The sequence below is a fragment of the Halyomorpha halys genome, unplaced genomic scaffold, assembly GCF_000696795.3.
Source record: "Halyomorpha halys isolate HHAL.00 unplaced genomic scaffold, Hhal_1.1 Scaffold2226.1, whole genome shotgun sequence".
Taxonomy (NCBI): Eukaryota; Metazoa; Arthropoda; class Insecta; order Hemiptera; family Pentatomidae; genus Halyomorpha; species Halyomorpha halys.
In genome coordinates this window covers 55711-76051 of record NW_027112210.1, presented here as the reverse complement: position 1 = coordinate 76051, position 20341 = coordinate 55711, and the positions used below count along the sequence as shown (strand labels likewise).

Genomic DNA, 20341 nt, shown 5'->3' with positions numbered 1-20341 from the left:
TCTCCCACCAGCCAGTGGTTCGTCCTTGCCCCAGAGCTGCCGCAGTTCCCGTACTGACCCTCTAGGACGCCGGTAGATTCCCGTGATGTTGGTGGGCTGGTGCATCAGTACTTGGACGGTGATATGACTTATCCGGGCGTCCTGGATGTTCAGAGGTGGCGGGATCTTCTTCCACCGGATGCCATGGCGGACAGCTATGAGGACACCACCGTGTGGGTCGTGGAGGTCACCGGTGGCTACGTGGTATCCCCTGATATATGGTGGTCGCCCCTGTATCCTGGTGTCAGTGAGGACTGCTACCGTCGGTTCGGTGAGCGCTAGGAGCACCTCCACCTCCTCTAGTTTCGATGCAATGCCACAGCAATTATAGTTGAGGACCCGGAATGAGTTCATGGTGAGTTTTGTCCCCTGATCTCTTTTATGATGTCAGACATGAACGTCTGCATGTCCCTCATGATCCGGGAGCATAGTTCACTAACCATGTGGTTCATCTGGGTCAACACAGTGGTAATGAAGGGATGTGGGTCGAATGAGCTGGGTGGTGATGGACGGGGTTGCTGGGCTCCTATTTGTTCCGGGTCGGGCGACGCTGGAGAATCTGTTATGGGCTCTGATACAGGTGCTGTTGTGAACGGCTGGAGAAATGACGAGTAAGCTGTGGCTGCACTCGCCATTCTATTGGTTCGTGGTCTGGTGGTTGTGGTAGCGGGTTGTTGAGTACGAGCTGTTGCCGGTGGCCTCGCATTTGCTGCTGTCCTCTGCTCCTTCCTAGCCTCCATTTTTTCCATGAGTTTTGTGCGCGTTTCACAACCACGGAAGGACGCCACATGGTCCTTTCCACAGTTGATGCATTTCGGTATTCCCACCCTAGGGTAGGCACCGTGGCAACCGAGGGATAATCAAGCTGTTAAAAATGCAAAGGCCGGTAAGAGGCACGGCCTTTAATAAATTACTTTACTGTGAATCAGTATATTCTTTTGTTTACGACCATTTATTAAGATAATACATTTAAAATTATTATAATATTTACATGGTTTATAAATTAGAACATTAAAACATTTACAATTCAATCAGTAAATCAACATTTTTACAAAACTGGGAGGATAGTGGATAGTGCTCTCTCGTGGAAAGTGATGAAGGCGTTGGTTCTTCAGCTCGCTCATTGGTAGTGTCGCGACAATGTCAACCTTCCTAATTGTAATGATGATAGCTAGGAAAACATTTTACTTTTATATTTGCCCAAAATCTTCAAATTTTATCAGCCCCGGGCCTCAAAAATAATCTGCCCTGAGCGCCAAAAATGAATCCACCCCGGGCCCCCAAAACAAATCCACCATGACCCATACAAACAAATTACCCAAGAAATTGAAAGTATATAAGGCCCGGGTCACGAAAATAATACCCGGAATCCAAAAAAATCATCCCGGGCCCCCAAAACAAATCCGTTCATGGCCTAAAAATTATATTCATCCTAGGGCTCAAAAATAAATCTATCATAGGTCCCAAAATAAATATTCCATAGGCGCTAAAAGATGCCTGAAATTCAAAATCTTAGGAAAACTAATAACTTTTTAAATATAAAAAGTTTCCAAGGATTAAAAAAAAAAATAATAGGAGGACTTATGCAGTACTATTTATAAAGTAAAGCCATTTTACACAAATCCCTGATCCCCCCAATTACCTGCTAAGGTAAAAAATACCCGAAAGTCGGTCGTTGTCCGTCACGCAACAGGTTTCCGCTGAGTTCGATGCGGAATTGATCCCTGACTCTCAGCTTTGCCGCTTAGAAAGGAGCTCCTTGGTTGACCATAAGGTCGCAAAGAAGAATCACATGGATGATTATTATTCTTCCTGTATTCCTGTAACTGCTCTGACTCGTCGCCATGGATATAGAAACTTCCATTCACTCTTGATAAAATTAAATAAATCCGAATAACTGGGGGATTCCATCTTAGCATACTTTTTTCAAAGAGAATTTTAGTTGTTGGATCCAGACAACGGAGAACCAAATATGACAGCAGGAATTCTTCTAGATCAGGTATACCTCGATGTTTTAAAGAGTCGATAGCCTCAATCACCTTCATTAACAGTGCCTTAAGTGATGATGAATAAGGCTTTCCAGTAATGACCTTAAAATCCAGCACTCGCTTCAAGTAGGAATTAAGAAGTTTTCTTTTATTATTATAATGGTCCGTCAGTAGTTTCTAGGCTTGGTTATAATTATCCTCCGTTATACTTACATTCAAAATTAGTGCTCATACTGGTCCATTCAAACAAGAGACCATAAAGAGAAACTTCTCCAAATTCGATAATGTGGCTTCTTCATGAATGAGAGCCTTATAGTTGTCCCTAAATAGTGGCCACTCCTGAGGATTTCCACCGAACTGGAGAAGATTGATTTGCGGTAGTCGTGCTCGTACCATACGACTATCATTTATTGCCGTAGAAGAGACGGCAGGAGGTACGGTAAAGTTCTGAATGCCTGAAGAAGTGGGGTTCATGTGGTGCTCATAGATGGCGCAGCTCTCGTAGTAAAACCGCTCCACAGTGGCCATGAGCGTTTTGTCGGCGCTGGTAGGAAAGATTACTGAAGTCCCTTTTTCACATACCTGGGCAAGAATATTGTCCCATATTGACGCATTGAAAGTGGTGTAGTGGGTATCTAATGTTTTATACGTGCCTTTAAACAAACAAAAAATAAAAGGCTATGAAAAGATATATATATATATATTTTCTTTCCTCTGAATATTTTATTATACAACATCTAGATAATAGATTGATTACATATATACAAACATTTTATACAATCTTGAGTTCCCGGATGGCATTTTAAAAGGGGTTACAGGGTCCGCTGAAGGCGGTTTATACATTGATGGCATGTTTGCTGGAGGACTCACAGAGAATGAGGGACAAAAAAAAACCTTGCGCAAAGGCAATATCGTAACCAATGAAGAAAAGATCTATAATAATTTCAAAATAAATTTATAGCACAACACATATTTTATAGAAATAGAGGTAAAATATTTCCCCCCCCTTAAAATTGAGGACAACATATCACTGGTTTGCTTGGAGAGTGGTATATATGAAGAAAAAAAGAAAGGATGTATGTACAAAATTGTCCCGTGTACTACTGTTGTACTAGATTGTCCCGTTGACTGTGGTTGCTTCTTAGCAACAGTACAAGCTTTTGGACAGTCTATTGGGGACCATAGCAGGGAAAGAAACCCCTATTTACTGTAATATCTTAGAAACACGTCCATTTCAAAATAAAACCAAAACTTTTTTTGTCAGATATACCACTGGTTTGCTTGGACAGTGGTATATATGAAAAAAAAAAGGATATATGTACAAAACTGTCCCGTATACTACTGTTGTACTAGATTATCCCGTTGACTGTGGTTGCTTCTTAGCAACAGTACAAGCTTTGGGACAGTCTATTGGGGACCATAGCAGAGAAAGAAATCCCTATTTACGGTAATATCTTAGGAACACGTCCATTTCAAAATAAAACCAAAGCTTTTTTTGTCAGATATGGCACTAATCAATCAAAGAAGCGATATAATAACATCTATCGAAACAGTTGTTTTGATTATAGCTCAAATATATTTTAAAAAAGTGACTTAATCTTTATCAGAATTTTGATCTGGTCAGGCTATTTTCTATTGATGGCTAAATGGTATTTTGGCGTTCATTATAGTAGATATTTTTTATTATTAAATTTAAATTAATGTATCTTACATTTATGTAATTCTCAACTTAAGTTTAATAAAAAAAAATATTGTAAAACCGTCAAAGGAAATAAATACAATTAAATCCAGCGGACAGTATTCACTAACTTTTAACATTATTAATTAGCTTCCAAGAAGTAAATTTTTTGTTTGAGTAAAGAGTAATCCTCTTGGCTTAAACACTAATCCCTTAAAAAATCGATGTAACCTGATCAAGTATAACCTACTCCCTTTCACAAACACTAAATTCTATACATAGCATTCCACTTAACATACACTTAAAATTTACATTTACATAAAATTTTAACAAATCTAAATGAAAATCCAATACAGCAAGCACTGTAGTTAAAATTACTTCTAATGAATTTATTGCATCAATTCATCTAAAATTAATGGGCAATTGTAATTAACTAAATTTTAAAGTATATACGAAATTTTTTCCTTCAAAAAATGCCAAACAAAAAAACTGGGCAAAGAAAAAAAGCAGAAAAGCAAAAGATTCGCCAAAAAGACATAAGAACTGCGAGAGACAATTTAGATTTTGGAAAATACCCATGTAATGTGTCTATGGTGAGTATAAATACTTATGTGTTGTTTTAAACAAGTGTAGCTTTATTCATTTAGAACTGGGGCATGTATTCATTTATAGTTGGACATTAATATACTTTGTCTACAGATATATATTTCAAGAATTGTCTATTCAAATGGTGCTTTTTAAACTTTTCAATAAATAAAAAAGTTATCTGTGAAGTATTATTTGATTATCAGTAAATAGTTTGGTGAATTAGTATGTAATTGTCTATTGGCTTATAATACTGGTGTAGATTGGTTTCATACGTGTGGTTAATTTTTACTATTTAATTTTGTTGATTTCAGAATAAGTATTTTTATCTCTCTAAATTTGGTTATTTTATAGTAAATTATATTAAATTCTAATACAATTATTTATTTTTTTTTTTTAGGAATGTGATAAATGCAAAAGGTGAGTTTAAATTTTTTAATATTGGTCTCATACAGCAAAATGTGTCACAAATATATATTTAATTAACTGAATACATTTAAGTAATTTGAAATATGTTTCAATAATTCTTTAGTAATTTCTTTGATTTGCTAAAAAAATAAAAGTCATTGATTTGTCAATCCTTCATTGATTATTTAGTTTTATTAATTTTATATGAGTAGTAACAAATGTTTTTTGTTCATCATAATGTGTATTTGCTGACAATTTCTCTCCTGTTGTATACTTACCAGAAACTTTTTTATTTCATTTATTACAGTTATTATTTTCTATAAATTGTAAGTTATTAAAACAATTGTTATTAATACTAAATTGTATTAAGTTATTATACACTTTGACTACATGTATATTTTCTTATTTGTGAAAATTTCTTTGTTACAAACATTTTTTTTAACCAATTAATCTATGAAATATTAGCTTCATATTTTTCTAATGTTGCATTGTTTTTAGAAAACAGAAGAACAGAGCATTTTGCTATTTTTGCGGAAGTGTTCAAAGACTTCCTGTCTGTGCACACTGTGGGAAAGTAAAGTGTTTACTTAAAACAGGGGATTGCGTGGTTAAGCATCCAGGTGTATTCACAACTGGAATGGCTATGGTGGTAAGTTTAAAATTTACTTAGAATTTTGTTCATGTAGGGTTAGCATATTTAATGTTAAAAATTAGTTTGGTTATCTTTAACTTTTATTTTCTACGGGCATTACATGTTGTTTTTATGGCAGATTTTTTTTTTTTTTTATTTCTTATACCAGTATTTACTGGTTAAAAAATAATACACTATATTGATTAAACAGAACAAGAAAGAATTATAAATCTTTCAATTTGTAAATACAGGAATAATATAATGAGCTAGAAAAAATAGCTTTATAGATAGTACACAATAATAAAAACATAACAAAATGAAAATGTTACAGTAATTATAAATATATACTATTTAATAGTATTAAATTTTTTTTTTGTCATGGCTAGTAATCATTTAAATGTTAATATTGGACTTTATTAATAATCTGATTTGTGTTATATCATCTTCCTTTTTTTTTTTCCTTTTCTCTCACCATAGCAGAGTTTATTGATTTTGTATACAAGCTCCATGTTCTTGAGGGCATTTAACGTGTTATATTATCTTATTAAATATAGTTTACAAAGAAAAATATGAAAACTTCATTGATTAAAAATTATAATATGAATCTTTATGTTTCTATACCTAAATATTTTAGGTGAAACATAAAAACCATTGTTTGGATTATAAACAATTTGTACTTTTTGAGAAACGATTGATCGACAAAAGACATAAATGTGAAGTATTTAGAGCAATCCTAACAAACAATTGTTTCGTAAACCTTCAAATGAACTGAAGCTGATTTTCGTTTTATGTTCACAAATATATTTTTTATATAGAATAGTATGTGAACTATTTTCTTCCTTTCAAAATTTTATTTATTAATATGGTATTTCAGCATTACAATGTTTTCCCTCATCATCTGGATTTATCTTGATAATGATAAAATAATATTTGACAAAATAATCTTATATTTTGTCATAATATTAACAATTAAAATTTGAAGAGGAAAATTATATATGTTCTCTCTTTTATTATCACATGATTTATAAGATTTAGACTAATTCTAACAGTACTATTAGCACTATTTTGTCATTGTTAAAATTTTCAAATTCTTTTATAGTTGATTATTAATTAAATTTTAATAGTTGATTATTAATTAAATTGCTAATTAACTTATTTTATTTATTAGTTTGATGGTTTAATCTATATTCAGTATCTTGAATACGTTGATATCTATACATGGTAATTCATATTTTTGGTGTCCATTTATAGGATTTTTAAATTAAACATTGTGATTATTTTAAAGATTATATATATTGCACTATTTTTACTGTAAAATTTTTATTACTTTTTTTTTTAATTTCACTTATATATAACCAGTTATAATTACAAATTACAATGATTATAAATTAAAATTTATATTTATTATAAATTTTGTTTATCGATTTTTCTATACCATCCTTCATATTAATTAACAATGAATTTAATTTATTATTATAGTATGTAGCCGGTTTAATGTCGTGTAATTAGCCATTTATTTATTTCTTCTTTAGCTTTCCTCTTTAGTGCCTCTCAGCGTAGAAGAGCATTCAGCCAGAAATTACACTCCTCCCTATTTCTTGCCAGGTTCATTGCCTGTCAGAGGTTCTTCCCCCTTGCCTTACAGAGTCGTTCAATTTAATCGAGATATGACATCCTAGGGCAGCCCCTTGGTCTTCTGTCATCTGGGACATATTCCATAGTCTTTAGAGGATCATTGTGGTCGTCCATCCTGATAACATGGCCGAACCACTTCGGCTGTCGAGCTTCCAGGATCTCTTTCAGTGGGGCTATCTGCAACTCCTGACGAATCCTTTCATTGCGAACTCGGTCCCTCCTTGTTTTTCCAACCATCATTCACAAAAATTTCATTTCAGCAGCGGTGATTTTGCTCTCCTGTCAGTCAGTTATTATCCAACACTCCGCTCCATACAAAAGTATGGGCAGATATACTATCATGGAGATGTATGGGCTTAGGCTGTCTCATTGTTTGACCCCCTTTGCAATATTGAAATAATTTGATTCTAGCCCATTCAGCCTGAATATTCCTTTGGCCTCTTGATATGTAAATTTAATTGCCTCTGTCAGGTTTCTCGAAACTTTCGTTGCTCTGAGAGCTTCCCATACTTCATCTCGTGGAACAGAGTCAAAGGCAGATTTGAGGTCAAGGAAAACCAGGTACATATTTTCATCCAGGTCCCAGGATTTCTGTAAAATTTTTCTTAATGAGAAATACAGGTCTGGACCCAGCTTGCTCTTCTCTTATTAGGTTCTCAACTAGTGCTCTTAAATGACCCACCAATGTGGATGTTTATAGCTTGTATGCAACTGGCGAGAGGCATGTGGGTCTGTAGTTAGAGCATTCTGTCTTACATCCTTTCTTGTGAATTAGTATAATAATATTATATTCTCAATCCGTTGGAATCCTTTTTCAGCCCAGGCTTTCTGGAAATGGACTTTAATGCTCGCTCCAGTTCAGGACTGCCATTCTTTATTAATTCAGCTACTACACCATCCTGTCATGGTGTTTTTCCTGTTCTCATTTTGTATAAGGCTCTCTCTACATCCTCTTCCTCAATCACCTCGTCATACTCTTCCTTATTCCAATTTCCATTTCCGTTGGTTAAGTGGTGATCATCCATACTAAACTGATTCATGTAATGATGTCTCCGTCTTCAATCCTTGAGTAAGCTTTCGTCTTCTGCTTTCTTTCCTTGAGTACTCAGGTATCAGCAACCAGGAGCATGTGGTCACTTCCTATTTCTACACCTCTAATTATTTTTACATCTGAAAAATATCTTCTTATGTCGTGGCTGTTGATGAAATAGTTTATGACACTGTCGACATTTCTCCCAGCGGCTGAAAAGGTAGTCTTATGGACCAGCTTATGCGGGAAGAACGAATTCCCCAGTAGTAGATCATTTTTAATGCAGAAATCTATGAGTCGTTGCCCACTTTCATTTTTAATGTGTTCTCCATCATGGAATCCCATCACTTTATGTGCTCTTAGGTAATCCTTGCCTGTTCAGATTGCAGATCCTAGCTTTAGTGATTGTTCGTTTAAGGTCGCTATAAAATAACTCTTTATCTAGTATGTTAGCATCATTTGTCGGGGCATAAACCTGTATTAAAGCCCAATTCCCAATCCTCAGATTTATATGAGCTGCAATTATGCATGGACTTACTGCTTCCCATTCCACAACTTTCCTGTATAATTCGTCTTTCAATATGAATTAGCTATTTATAAATAACTTAAAATCCTCCTTGAGTATTGAAGTCATTATTTAATTTTTTATTTTGTATTATAGAAACATACTAGAAGATCGCTGATTGACCATGTGTAATAAATAATAAACGGAAGATGGTCTGGGTTCGGTCAAAGAAAACTCTTTGAAGATTTTAGACAATTAATGAAAACGGAAAAAAATAACAGATAAAAAAGAAGAAATATGAAATACAGTACAAACTAAAAGATGGAAATAGGAGGATAAGTGTAAAATCAAGAATAAAGGAAAATAATGAGCAAGATAGGAAATATACCTAACGGTCTGGAAGTCAGTGCGAAAGTGGACAGGGTGTTATAGGGAAGTAAAGGGGATTGATAGTTAAAATACATTACGTTTGAAAATAATTTTAAAGGAAACAGTATTAGAAAATTAAAGGAAATATTAAAAATAGACAAACATTAAATGATAATGTACATAATAGGAGGAAATAAATATTGTAATATCCTCTTTTTGAGTAAATAGTTATATTTTATGTATAATGGATTTTTAATATGTTTTTATTTTATGTATCATTTCAATATTGTTCATTTGCTTTGTTAAACCAAAAAGCAAGCTAACCTATTTTCATCAGTAAAATATGGAGTCCAAAAGACATCGTTCAAAGCCAAGTTCGTGGTGCCATTCTGAAGTCGGTAGAATCACTGCGATGTTGACCAGATTCAAATATTTTAAACTTTATTTATCTTCCCATCATAATTGTTGTTACAGTAGATTTAAGAAAAAATAGATTGTGATAATAAATGTTAAAGAATAATATTCATAAAGAAAATCACAACCAAAAACTCAAAACCGTTGTGCTACAATTGATCTTGAGATGGAACACCTATAAAGATCCAATTCTAGGCAAGGGGAAGGAACAAAGCTTGGTTTGGATCACTGGTTGTTTGGATGGCAGGTGGATTGGACCTGTCCAGGAAATGAGGACATTTCCAGGAATAGATGACGTAGACCACCCTTTGTCTATGGTCAGTAGTAAACTTCTAGAGTAAAAGAAGACATCTAGAATCACTCAAGAAAAATAAGGTATTCTTTGTTTTGATTGCCGGTGGATGAGAAGTGTGTTGAAAACTTTTAGCAGACCAATGCTTTGTTTACAGTTAGTGGATGTTTGTGAGATGGAAAACAAAGAAAACCATCAGTCATCTAAGTAGAGTAAAAATTGTTTAGTGTTGCTCAACATATAATTAAGTATATTTATAAATGTGTTATTAAAGTTAAGTGTTCCAATTGCCTAGAAAACCCGCCCTGAGATTATAAGTCCAAAATATTATATATACTTTTAAATAAAAACATGTCTATTTAATATTTAATCTTTTCGTTTAACCTTGTCATCTTCAAAACTATATTTTAGATCTGAGAATAAATAAAAACTATTAAATTTCCTTTTATTTACTTTGAATATTACAATATGTATTTAAAAAAAAAAATAATAAAAAATAAATTATAAATATACACAGATAGAATAAACAAAAGAAATAAAGTTAAAAGAATGGATGCACTAAGAAAAGACAATATACAAAGTAAATAGGGGTACAGAAGTGTGTAAATTATATAATAGTAACATTAATAATAAAGTAATTAATGTAAGTATATTTAAGTTGGAAGTAACATATGAATTTAAAGTAAAAATAAGATATAAAAATGCAAAAGAAAAAGAATGGATAGTAAATATAAAATATGAAGTAATAAAAGTAAGTATGGGGTTGAGAATGTTTCCTATCTTAGTCATTATCTTCCTTTATTATTGATTCTATTCTGTTATCCCCCTTTTTCCATCTTTTAGTTTGTACTGTATTTTATATTTCTTCTTTTCTATCAGTTATTTTTTTCCATTTTCATTAATTGTCTAAAACCTTTTAATATTCTTATTTAATTTTCATGTTTCACTGTACATCTTTTTAATTTTTCATTTACTTTGTTCATTTATGTTTACATCATTTAGGTGTTTGTATCTTTTTTATACCTGAAGAAGTTCTGTAATTTGGGGCAAAATGTTGGCTCAATATAAATAATTTTAACACTATTTGAGTTTTACCAACCGGTTTCGTTGGTAACAGAACATCATTCTTATCAGCTCCGATGAAGCCCTGCAAAGTGGGACAAAACGTTGGTTAACAATAAATAGTTTTCTTTTACTATTTTGATATCTTTATTAATCGCCACCTGGACTATCTTTTTCCAATCTATTTGAGTTTTCTTTCTAAATGATCTTCCTTTTATAATTCATTAAAGTTATTTTTTTTTAAATAAGCCATTCATATTTCTGTAATTTTGTTACTTTTAATGGTGGATTGTGACATGTTGCAATTAGGTATGAGTTATTATTATTATACAATGTTAAGTTTCCACTATGTATCTAACATATTACCAAAGCTCAGTCAATGAAACTAAGATCAAATAATTATAAATTCTTTGTCAAATTACTTAATAAACTGTAAGCCTAAACCAGTTTTAATTAAAAGTTAAGTGCCCATATTTGTATTTAAAAACATAAAACTTGGTAAAAATAAATTCTGATTGAACCATAAAGAGGTAATGTGATTAGAATATATTTCATATAGATTCTCTTTTTTAAAAAAATAATCATGTTTCAGGGAGCTATATGTGATTATTGTGAAGCATTTGTTTGCCATGGACGCAAATGTCTTTCTTCCCATGCATGTACTTGCCCTCTCCAGGAAGCGGTTTGTATAGAATGTGACCGTGAAGTATGGGACCATGGAGGACGAGTATTCAAATGTTCATTTTGTTCGAATTTTTTGTGTGAAGATGATCAATTTGAACATCAAGCTTCATGCCAAGTTCTTGAATCAGAGAACTATAAATGTAAGATATTTATTCCTTTTATCAAATATTTATTGTATTATTGTGACTATTATATTATATTATTATAATATTCATGATAAAATTGTTACAAACAGATAATTTTATCTTGCAACTTTTTTTTTCTATGTGGAGTGAAATTATATTATTATATACTTCAAAATAATATGTTTGTCTAAGAGTTATAATTTTTGTATATAATAATCTCTGGGAAATTAAAAAAAAAAACTTACAACTTTAACCATCCTTTCATTATTAATATAATGACATTTTGGACTTATCTCCATTTTCAGATTGATCCCTTGTGTTAGTACTATATTGTACATTTGTCATTTAGTATTACTTGAATTATATTAAAATATTTATTCTTGTCATCTTGGCTGTTTAATGTTGCTTATTCCTCTGCACACAGTGCATACAAATCTTGGATGGTATCAATTTACAGATTTCATGTTGAAAAAAATTGTGGCCAAAAATTTTCATTTAGTGATCAATATCTTTAAAGTGATCTATCACACTATAAAAGATGTTTTTCATAGCAGCTCTTTGTGATCATTACTTACTGAGATATAATTTGTCAAAAACCAAATTGTTTTTTCCAAATTTTGAGTTTATTTTGGCGAGTATTATGAAAACTGTGCGAAAATAATCATTATGAACTACTTTATGGTACATTTACCCAACTTTAATTTGATTGCTAATAGACATTTGTATGTCAGATAATCCCTGAAATATTTGCAAAAATTAATTTAGTTTGAGAGTTACTCAAAGGGTGCTTGCACTTAGGTTTTTTGAATTACTATAAATTCTCAGTCACTTTTTTGTTGTAAACATTAAATATTTCCTTTTTTTTTTTTTAAATAAACAACTTTCTCCATTTTATTAGAAACCATTGTTTATTTGTAACACACTTAATATTTCAATGTTTTCCTTAAAAGAAATTAATTTTCTATTAACCATTGACCACCACACAGAAACTAATACTTTTTTTTGGTGCAAATTTAACTACTGTCCTGACCAATGCCTGTTGTAAAATACAATCCACTTTTCATCACATGTGTTATCCTTTTGAGAAAAGGCTCGCCTCTTGAGCAGTGAAACACATGTTTTATAACACTCCAGCTGCTGCCACTTATTAAGTTGGCATTCTAAATACTGTGCAATTAATTAGAATGATAGTAAATATTATAAAAAAAGTGAGGATTAATAATGGATTATTATAATCTATTAACATAAACGTAGTAAACAGCAAAAGTCCACTAATCCCACTTTGAATTTCTGAAATAGTTAAGACGGACATTTCTTATGAAATGACCCAATAATAGATGAACAGATGTCTATTATCACTCAAATTGAATCCAGGTAAATGTAACGTAAAGTAGTTTCTAATAATTATTTTTGTAATAATAACAGTTTCCATATTTGCTAAAATAAATTCTCGAATCATTGATTTCCTGTTATTTGAAGAAATTTTAGTTTTTGATAAACTGTTTCTGGTAATTATTGAAGATACTATACACTAAGTGAAAAATTTTAGGATTTTTATTTTTTTGGCCATAATTTGTTATTTATATTTATTTTTAAATTTTTTGATTTTGTTTAAAATCAATATCAGTCTTTTCCAGTATGAAATTTTCTGTTGATAGACACCACCCAAGATTTAAAAAAAATAAATTCAAATAGAAGGCCAAAAAAAAATGTCCTTTGAATACTGAGATTTTTCTACACTTTCACAAAAAATTCAAAACCTGTATTAGTGGGAATTAGTTCCACCCAAAATCCTATATCTCCTCTACTATTGGTTTGTTGATTGGGGTAATAAATATGTATTAATAAGGAAGGCATAATGTACTAACTCTGTTCCTTTACTAACTAGCATCCAGAAGTATACTGACACGGTTATTTTTAATTGCAATTTATTTTGCATAGTGAGTTGGCTTATGGTGAAATCTCGGTTGTGGCTTGAGAAATAAAACTAAATATGCTTAACCTTCATTCATTTATAATTGTTTGCTACCTTCTCCTCATTAATTTAAATATTGTAAATCTGTATGTTTAGATATGTGAATTTGGTCATTTATTTATTAGTGATTTACTTTGTTAATAGGTCAATCTTGCAACAAATTAGGCCAATATTCATGTCTTCGCTGCAAGACATGTTATTGTGAGGACCATATCAGAAGAAAAGGATTCAAGTATGATAAAAATAAAGCAATTCCTTGTCCAAAATGTGGTTATGAAACATCCTGTACAAAGGATTTAAGCATGTCAAGTGAGTTTTTTTACTTTTTATTTTTATTTCCCTACCACTATATGGAAAGGAAAGTATTGTATTTTAGAGTATTACCAAAGAGATCTATGTGTTTTAGAGCCCCTGAGTTCAAAACAGTCATTTTTGGTGATTTGTTTGTGTGCCACGACTATCTCTCAGATGGGTAATTTTTTTTATTGTGTAGAGTTTCTGTCTCTAGGGGCTGTTTACCAAATAATCAAAATATTTTATAGTAAATTATATGGAAGGTTATTTTAGAGGTGATTAAGTTCTCTTTAAAACAAAAAATATCAATTAAACAACTTATGAGGAAAAAAAATTATAAAAAACTTTTTATCCCAGAGAAGATAGTCAGCCTTATTATAAGCTTGTATGAAGGATATGAATGTCAAGCTATCCATGAGGGGTTGCTGTCGAATTTTGTCTAATCGGTGTTGAGCTTGAATGTATGTTTCTCTAACTCTCTTATGATTTTTCTCAACAGCATCAAGAGAGCTACTCTTTGCAGACAAAGATTCCACTTCCTGAAGGGTCTGAGAGAAAGATTTGAAGATCTTAACTAAACCAACATTTTGCAAGGCAAGTTAAATTCAGTAAGCCGAATTGCACACATATTTGAGCATCTGATCAACATTGGTGAAAGAAAGGAGAGCACATGAATGAATGATATTGGCATCCACTTGTTGTGAGGGAAGCTGTGGAACAAGCTGAATCATTGATCTGTCAGGGAAGTATGGTTACTAAAGATAGGGGCACAGTGGATGTTAAAAGCTGAAACAAAAAAGAAAATGGGACATTTCTTGGACTATATATCATTTGAAGGAACAAGAAACTCTCTAAGAAGACAAAACCAAGATTGTTCAATACTAACGTTAAGTCAGTCCTACTCAACGATAGTAACACCTAGAAAGTAACTAAAACTGAACCTTGTGATTACTGAACCTTTTTAAACCTTCATCATTTACAGCTTGCAAAATATCCTGGGAATCTGGTGGCCTGAAAAGATTTCTAATGAGGAGAGAGGAAGACCTATGGAGAACCTAAGAGTAGTTTCTTATCTATCTTGAAATAAAAAATAAAAAAACCTCCATGAAAAAAAGGAAGAATAGAAATACCCAGAGAGATGTGGCATTGATCTGAAGAAAAGAACCTTGATCAGGCCAGTGAAACATGACAAGAACTAAGTGAAATTTTAGCTGGAAAAGCAGAATAGATGCTCCTATTACCCTATGCTCCATCAAGAGCTGTGGAGATAATGAAATGAATAAGAAACTATTCCTTGTGATAAATAAATTTTTATTGTTTAATCCCTTCCAATACAGTTGTTGATACCCAAAGATACATTACAAACAAAGAATTTTCATTGTGAATATTGTTTTGACTCAGTTTTCCATATTATAGTAATATATTAATTCTTCTTTTTTTACTGTTTTTATTTCTTGTTCATTTGTCTTTGATGTTTCAGGGTCTTTTCACTATCATTAGGATTACATTACCTATAATTTTAACATTTTGTGTATATCTTAACCAATAATTATATATATGTAATTCTGAAGAAAGTAGACAGTAGACGATTGCTAAAACAATAGTTTATTATAAATAAAAAGTTGCAGAGCTATGACAGAAGTACTTACATCAAATACATCACTATTCTACTTACCTAAAACAATAGAATAGAATAAAAGTCCCTTTCTACAGTTTTTAGTTAATCAAATAGTGAACTATTACACTTAATTGAAATAATTTTAACAAAGTTACTAACATATACTAAAACTCATCAATTGAAAACAAAAACAAAACATTTTATGTAACCTCCTCGTATTAGTTCATTTGGGTACTGCTAGGGGTACAGCTACCTTTTAGGCTTGCTCCAGTATAGCAGCACCACAGTTATTTAAATTATGAATATAATTTACATATATGTGTGTGTTTTTTTTTTTGTTTTTTTTACGAGGGTCAGTGGAAATCTTCAAAAGACACGGATAGGCCCGTACCTATCCGTGTGTGGGATTCTTACCCACTAAAACCACCACCCTACACCTGTTTCTCACCCTTCACGGGACCGCCGTTAGGCATTACATCATGGGGGTGATTGGCTGAGTGCCGCCTCATCTCCTGGTTCGCCTATCTCTCTCCTCATTTCTTAACTTCTGCATCACCTGTGCAGCAAATCGTTGGCCTGCCATCCAATAATCTTGGTTAAGCAGCATAATATTGACAATATTATCTGCTGTTGGGTCTGAGCCGCAAACGCTTCAGAAGTCTCTTCTTTCTTCATGAAAGCGGTGACAAAAGAAGAAAACGTGTTCTGCACTCTCTTCCGTTTCTGGGAACAATGGACATTCTCCAGTCTCATCGAGCTTAAACCTATACTGGTAGGCTCGGAAGCAACCATCTCCATTTCCCGCACATAATGCGCATTCAGGTTTCTGGTCACAGTCAGTAGCTTTGTGACCCGCTTTTCCACAGTTTCGACAGAGGGAGGTCCTATCCTTTCCAACACAATTCCGGGCTATGTGTCCGTACTCCCAACGGAAACACTTTGGAACTCTGAGCCTTTCCCGTATACGGCTAACCACCATTCTAGTTTCTGGACTCAGTTGTGATGAAACATCAGTTACTAATAAATAGTTTTTTCTACTATTTTTGTTCCTTTTTGACCACCATCTGGACCATCTTCCTACAATCATCACATATAGTCAACTAATAATCTTCCAATATTAAAGAAATTGTTATATGTATAAAAATGTTTCATGTATATATAATAACATAATATTTATTAAAAATTATTTTATCATATATAGATGATTAAACATACATGAATTAGGATATGGTCAGGGTTATAATCAAGAAAAACAATTGATAGTATCAACTATTTATTAATGGCCAATGTTTTGACTCACACTGCAGGTCTGCACTGACTCACACTACAGGTCTTCATCAGGGCTATTGTGATTAGTGAAGGTTTACAGGAAGAATAAATAAAAAAAATTGTTATTCCTCCTGTACACCTCCACCAACAACAACGGTCCTTTTCCAGATCTTTTTCTCAAATGTTTTTCTTGACTGCAATCTTGGCAATCTCTTTCTAATAAAATTTCGGGTTTTAGAAAGAAACAAAAAATTAACATTATTGGTATAGTAATCCTTAAGATGTGTAAAGACACTGAAATGATGAAGACAAATGAATAAGAAATTAATACAATGAAAAGGAAGAATTAGTTTCACAATAAGTAATATATTAAGAATATACTCGGTCATTAATGAATTTAATTAGTTTATACTTTATATTGTTTGTTTTTTATATTTCTCTAGCTCCGTTTACTATAGTATGTTATGCTAAATTTTAGCTATATCAACAAAGTAATATTAACAATACAAATATTTTTGATCAAGCCGTCTTCTACTTTTGATGCTGTGTGAGTTACACAACTTGGACACTATTGTCTCAGTGCAAAGCCGTTTCAGGTCTTAAGTGCCAATCCAGTCCTCTACTTTTACAAAACTCCTTAATGACTTAGCATTTTTTTCCATGCCTGTCCCTTAGTCTTTTCACCTTTTCCTTGGCAAACTTGCTTTCATCCCAATCACATGCCCAAACCTTGTTATTCTACTCCTTATTTGGTTTCTGTGGGTTTTACCCTTTGTTTTCTTTGACATATAATTTCTTAGGATTGTATCTACTTTTATTTTTCTAGATTAATGACACCATAATTCGCAAAAGTATGTCAAAATGGAGTGGAAATAGGATTTTTATGAAATTTCTACTGTATTTCTAGACACTTCTCTTTTGTTTATTTCATCTTTAATTGATATAATTGTAGAATTGGCCAGCTTTAAGGACTCACATATTTCAGTATCTGTAATGCCTTCTGCATACACTGTTGTTGTTTTTTTATATGTACTATAGTCATTATTTTTGTTTTATCTATGTTAATTTCAACATTCTTTCTTCATAAATCCTTTTACAGTAGTTTTAGATTACATTGTCACTGGAACTTTGACTGCAGGTTACACAATATTTCTTTTATAATTTAATAGTTTCAGTTGTTAGCTGTTACTATTATTGTCTAGAGCTTTATCCATTTCTCCAACAATATTTTTCAATGGTTTGAACATTCTCGATTATCTCATTTTTAAATATTTTAATAATAATTGATAATTTCTTTTACATTGAAACTTGATTTTGATGTATGTATAATGTAAATAAACCAGTTTGCCTTTTTTCCTGATGAGTTTTATAATCTGGAGTTACATAATTATCCCTTAGAGTTCTTTCTAGTTTAATTCTGCCTAAGGACTCTTCCTCCTTGATATAATTGTTTCCTTTTCAAGTTAAATAATACACATTAGAACTATCATTATCCCTTTCTTGTTTTATAAATTCTTGAAAATGGTCCATAATCTGATTATTACTAATACTTGTAAAATACTACCATTTTTTCCTCTTACGAATTTCCTTGAATGAATACCAACATTGTTCTATATTTTTTCGATCCTGTTGGCTGCTTCTTTCTATGGTTGGTTTCTTTCTCTTAATGTCCTTTAGCAGAGTCTGATTTTTTCAGGTTTTATCCTTTTATATTGAGCTGAGTTGGAACTCTTCTACTTACTACTTTTCTCATGTTGTGATCACTTGAACTATAATACTCATTACTAAAAGAAATGATGATCATTGCTGATTTTCCATCCATGTTTTATTTTAGCATTGATAAGATATTTTAATTTATTCCTAGGTGCCAAATAATAGTAAATTTATTTTTAATTTCTGTTCAGTTTCTCTTTATTAACTAACTTATATATCTCTTTTTATTGTATAATGATGTTTTTATATAGATCGTTCATCTGGTATTTTAGAGTTCTTTCTGTAGTTCTTCAGAACTTTTTTTTTGTCTTCCAAGGACTCCCCCCTTCTACCTAATTGGCTATCTTTACTCTATTCCATATTAGATTGTCTTTACCCACTCTGATATTTAAGTTTAATTTTACTTCTCGAAATTATTAGCAAACATTCAGTATTATCTATCATCCATTGCAGTTCTTCATAGAACATGTCTTTGTTTACTTTACCGATATCATCATTAAGGCAGTAATAAACTTAATCACTTCACCTCTTAATATATTTTTTTATCGATTGGAGAAGATGGTTGGGGGGTGCAGTAAGCAATGAACAACATAAATAAACAAAAATATATTTATTTATGCCAACATTTCGACCCGAGTTTCAGGTCTTCATCAGGGCTATAGAACAAAAGAGATAACACCAACATTTAGAGTAGTAGTAAAAAATTGATAATTGATAATTGAATAATAAAAAATAATTGATTGATAATCATGGAATTAGGTGGTAGCAGATTGAAAACAGTGAAAGATGAAATATAATATTATGTAGGTAAGAAGATATGTAAGTAGTGTCTAAAAAACAGGAAAAACAAATATTGAATCTACAAATTGAACAATATGACAGAAAATGAAAACATATTTAAAATAGGAAAAAAGTAGAAGAAGGAATATGGAGAATGGGAAATGAATAATATAAGAAATATGAGAACGAGAGAAGAAACTAACAGTCAAGCGGAGAAAGTTGGCTAATACTGATTGATTGATTGGTAGAAAGGCACACTAGAATGGGCGACGGAAGGACAAAGGATTTAATAGAAACGTAACTGTCAGAAAAGACTGTTAAGACAAAACAGTTGATATAAAATAAAAATGATAAAATAGAAGTAAAGTTACAGATTAAAAAACATTAAACCAGTGATATGTAAAATTATGAATAAAAATTAATAATAATAAAAAAAAATTAATAATAATAGATAAAAAAAATTATGGATGCTTTAATAAGTTAACTATTTGGGAATTGGCTAGGGATAGGTTTCGTTTGGTCGTTTTGTGATTGACTGGGGAAGCTTCTAATTGTATAAAAATGCATCTGGATAACAGTCGTTTGTCGTGGTTAGGGACAGAGGCTAGTATTGTCAAAATCAAAAGAGTGTTTGAGTGTTAAGCTGTGTTCGAATAATTTTGAATCCATGAAGTTACGGGAGGAGACGGAATATTTGTGCTGGGTTATGCGGTCTTTAAGCAAATTTTTTGTTTCACCAATGTAGGATGTGTTGCAATTAGTAGTGGAATAGGGTATATGGTACACAACATGGGAACGGTATTGAGGAGGAATAGGATCTTTAAGATTGGTGTAAATAAAAGACAGTTTGTTATGGGCTTTGAAGGTTCGGGATTGAGGAACATAATTGTTTATGAATGTTATCTGTAAGAAAGGGGATATAAGGTAATATATAGGGGGATAGAAAAAAATTGTAGAGAATGTTGTGTAGAAGGGGTACGGTTTTTATAATTGTAAATGAGTTTGTCGATGATTTTAGGAGGGAAGTTGTTGTTAAAGAGAATTTGTTTAATGTGGAGATAGTTAGTATCATGAAATTGGGAATCAGAGAGAGAAAAACAACTGAATAAGATTTTTGGCTGTGTTTAGTTTTTTATGGTAAAGATGTTGGGAGTGATACCAACATCTTTACCATAAAAAACTTTACCAGGCGCACTCTTCTTTTTTACCGCCCACAATGGACTATTGTACGGGGATGTACTGTCAAT

General features: G+C 32.0%; 1 protein-coding gene across 1 annotated transcript in view; it reads left to right on the top strand.

Annotated features, from left to right (window-relative positions):
- The first annotated feature begins 3942 nt into the window (after nucleotides 1-3942).
- Nucleotides 3943-20341, top strand: part of Noa36 (zinc finger protein 330 homolog Noa36) — a 24539-nt gene continuing 8140 nt past the window's right edge. The window contains exons 1-5 of the mRNA XM_014437038.2: nucleotides 3943-4298; nucleotides 4691-4710; nucleotides 5197-5347; nucleotides 11229-11460; nucleotides 13565-13729. Coding sequence (XP_014292524.1) covers nucleotides 4179-4298; nucleotides 4691-4710; nucleotides 5197-5347; nucleotides 11229-11460; nucleotides 13565-13729 — 688 coding nt within the window. The 5' untranslated portion in view covers nucleotides 3943-4178. The remainder of the gene's footprint in view (nucleotides 4299-4690; nucleotides 4711-5196; nucleotides 5348-11228; nucleotides 11461-13564; nucleotides 13730-20341) is intronic.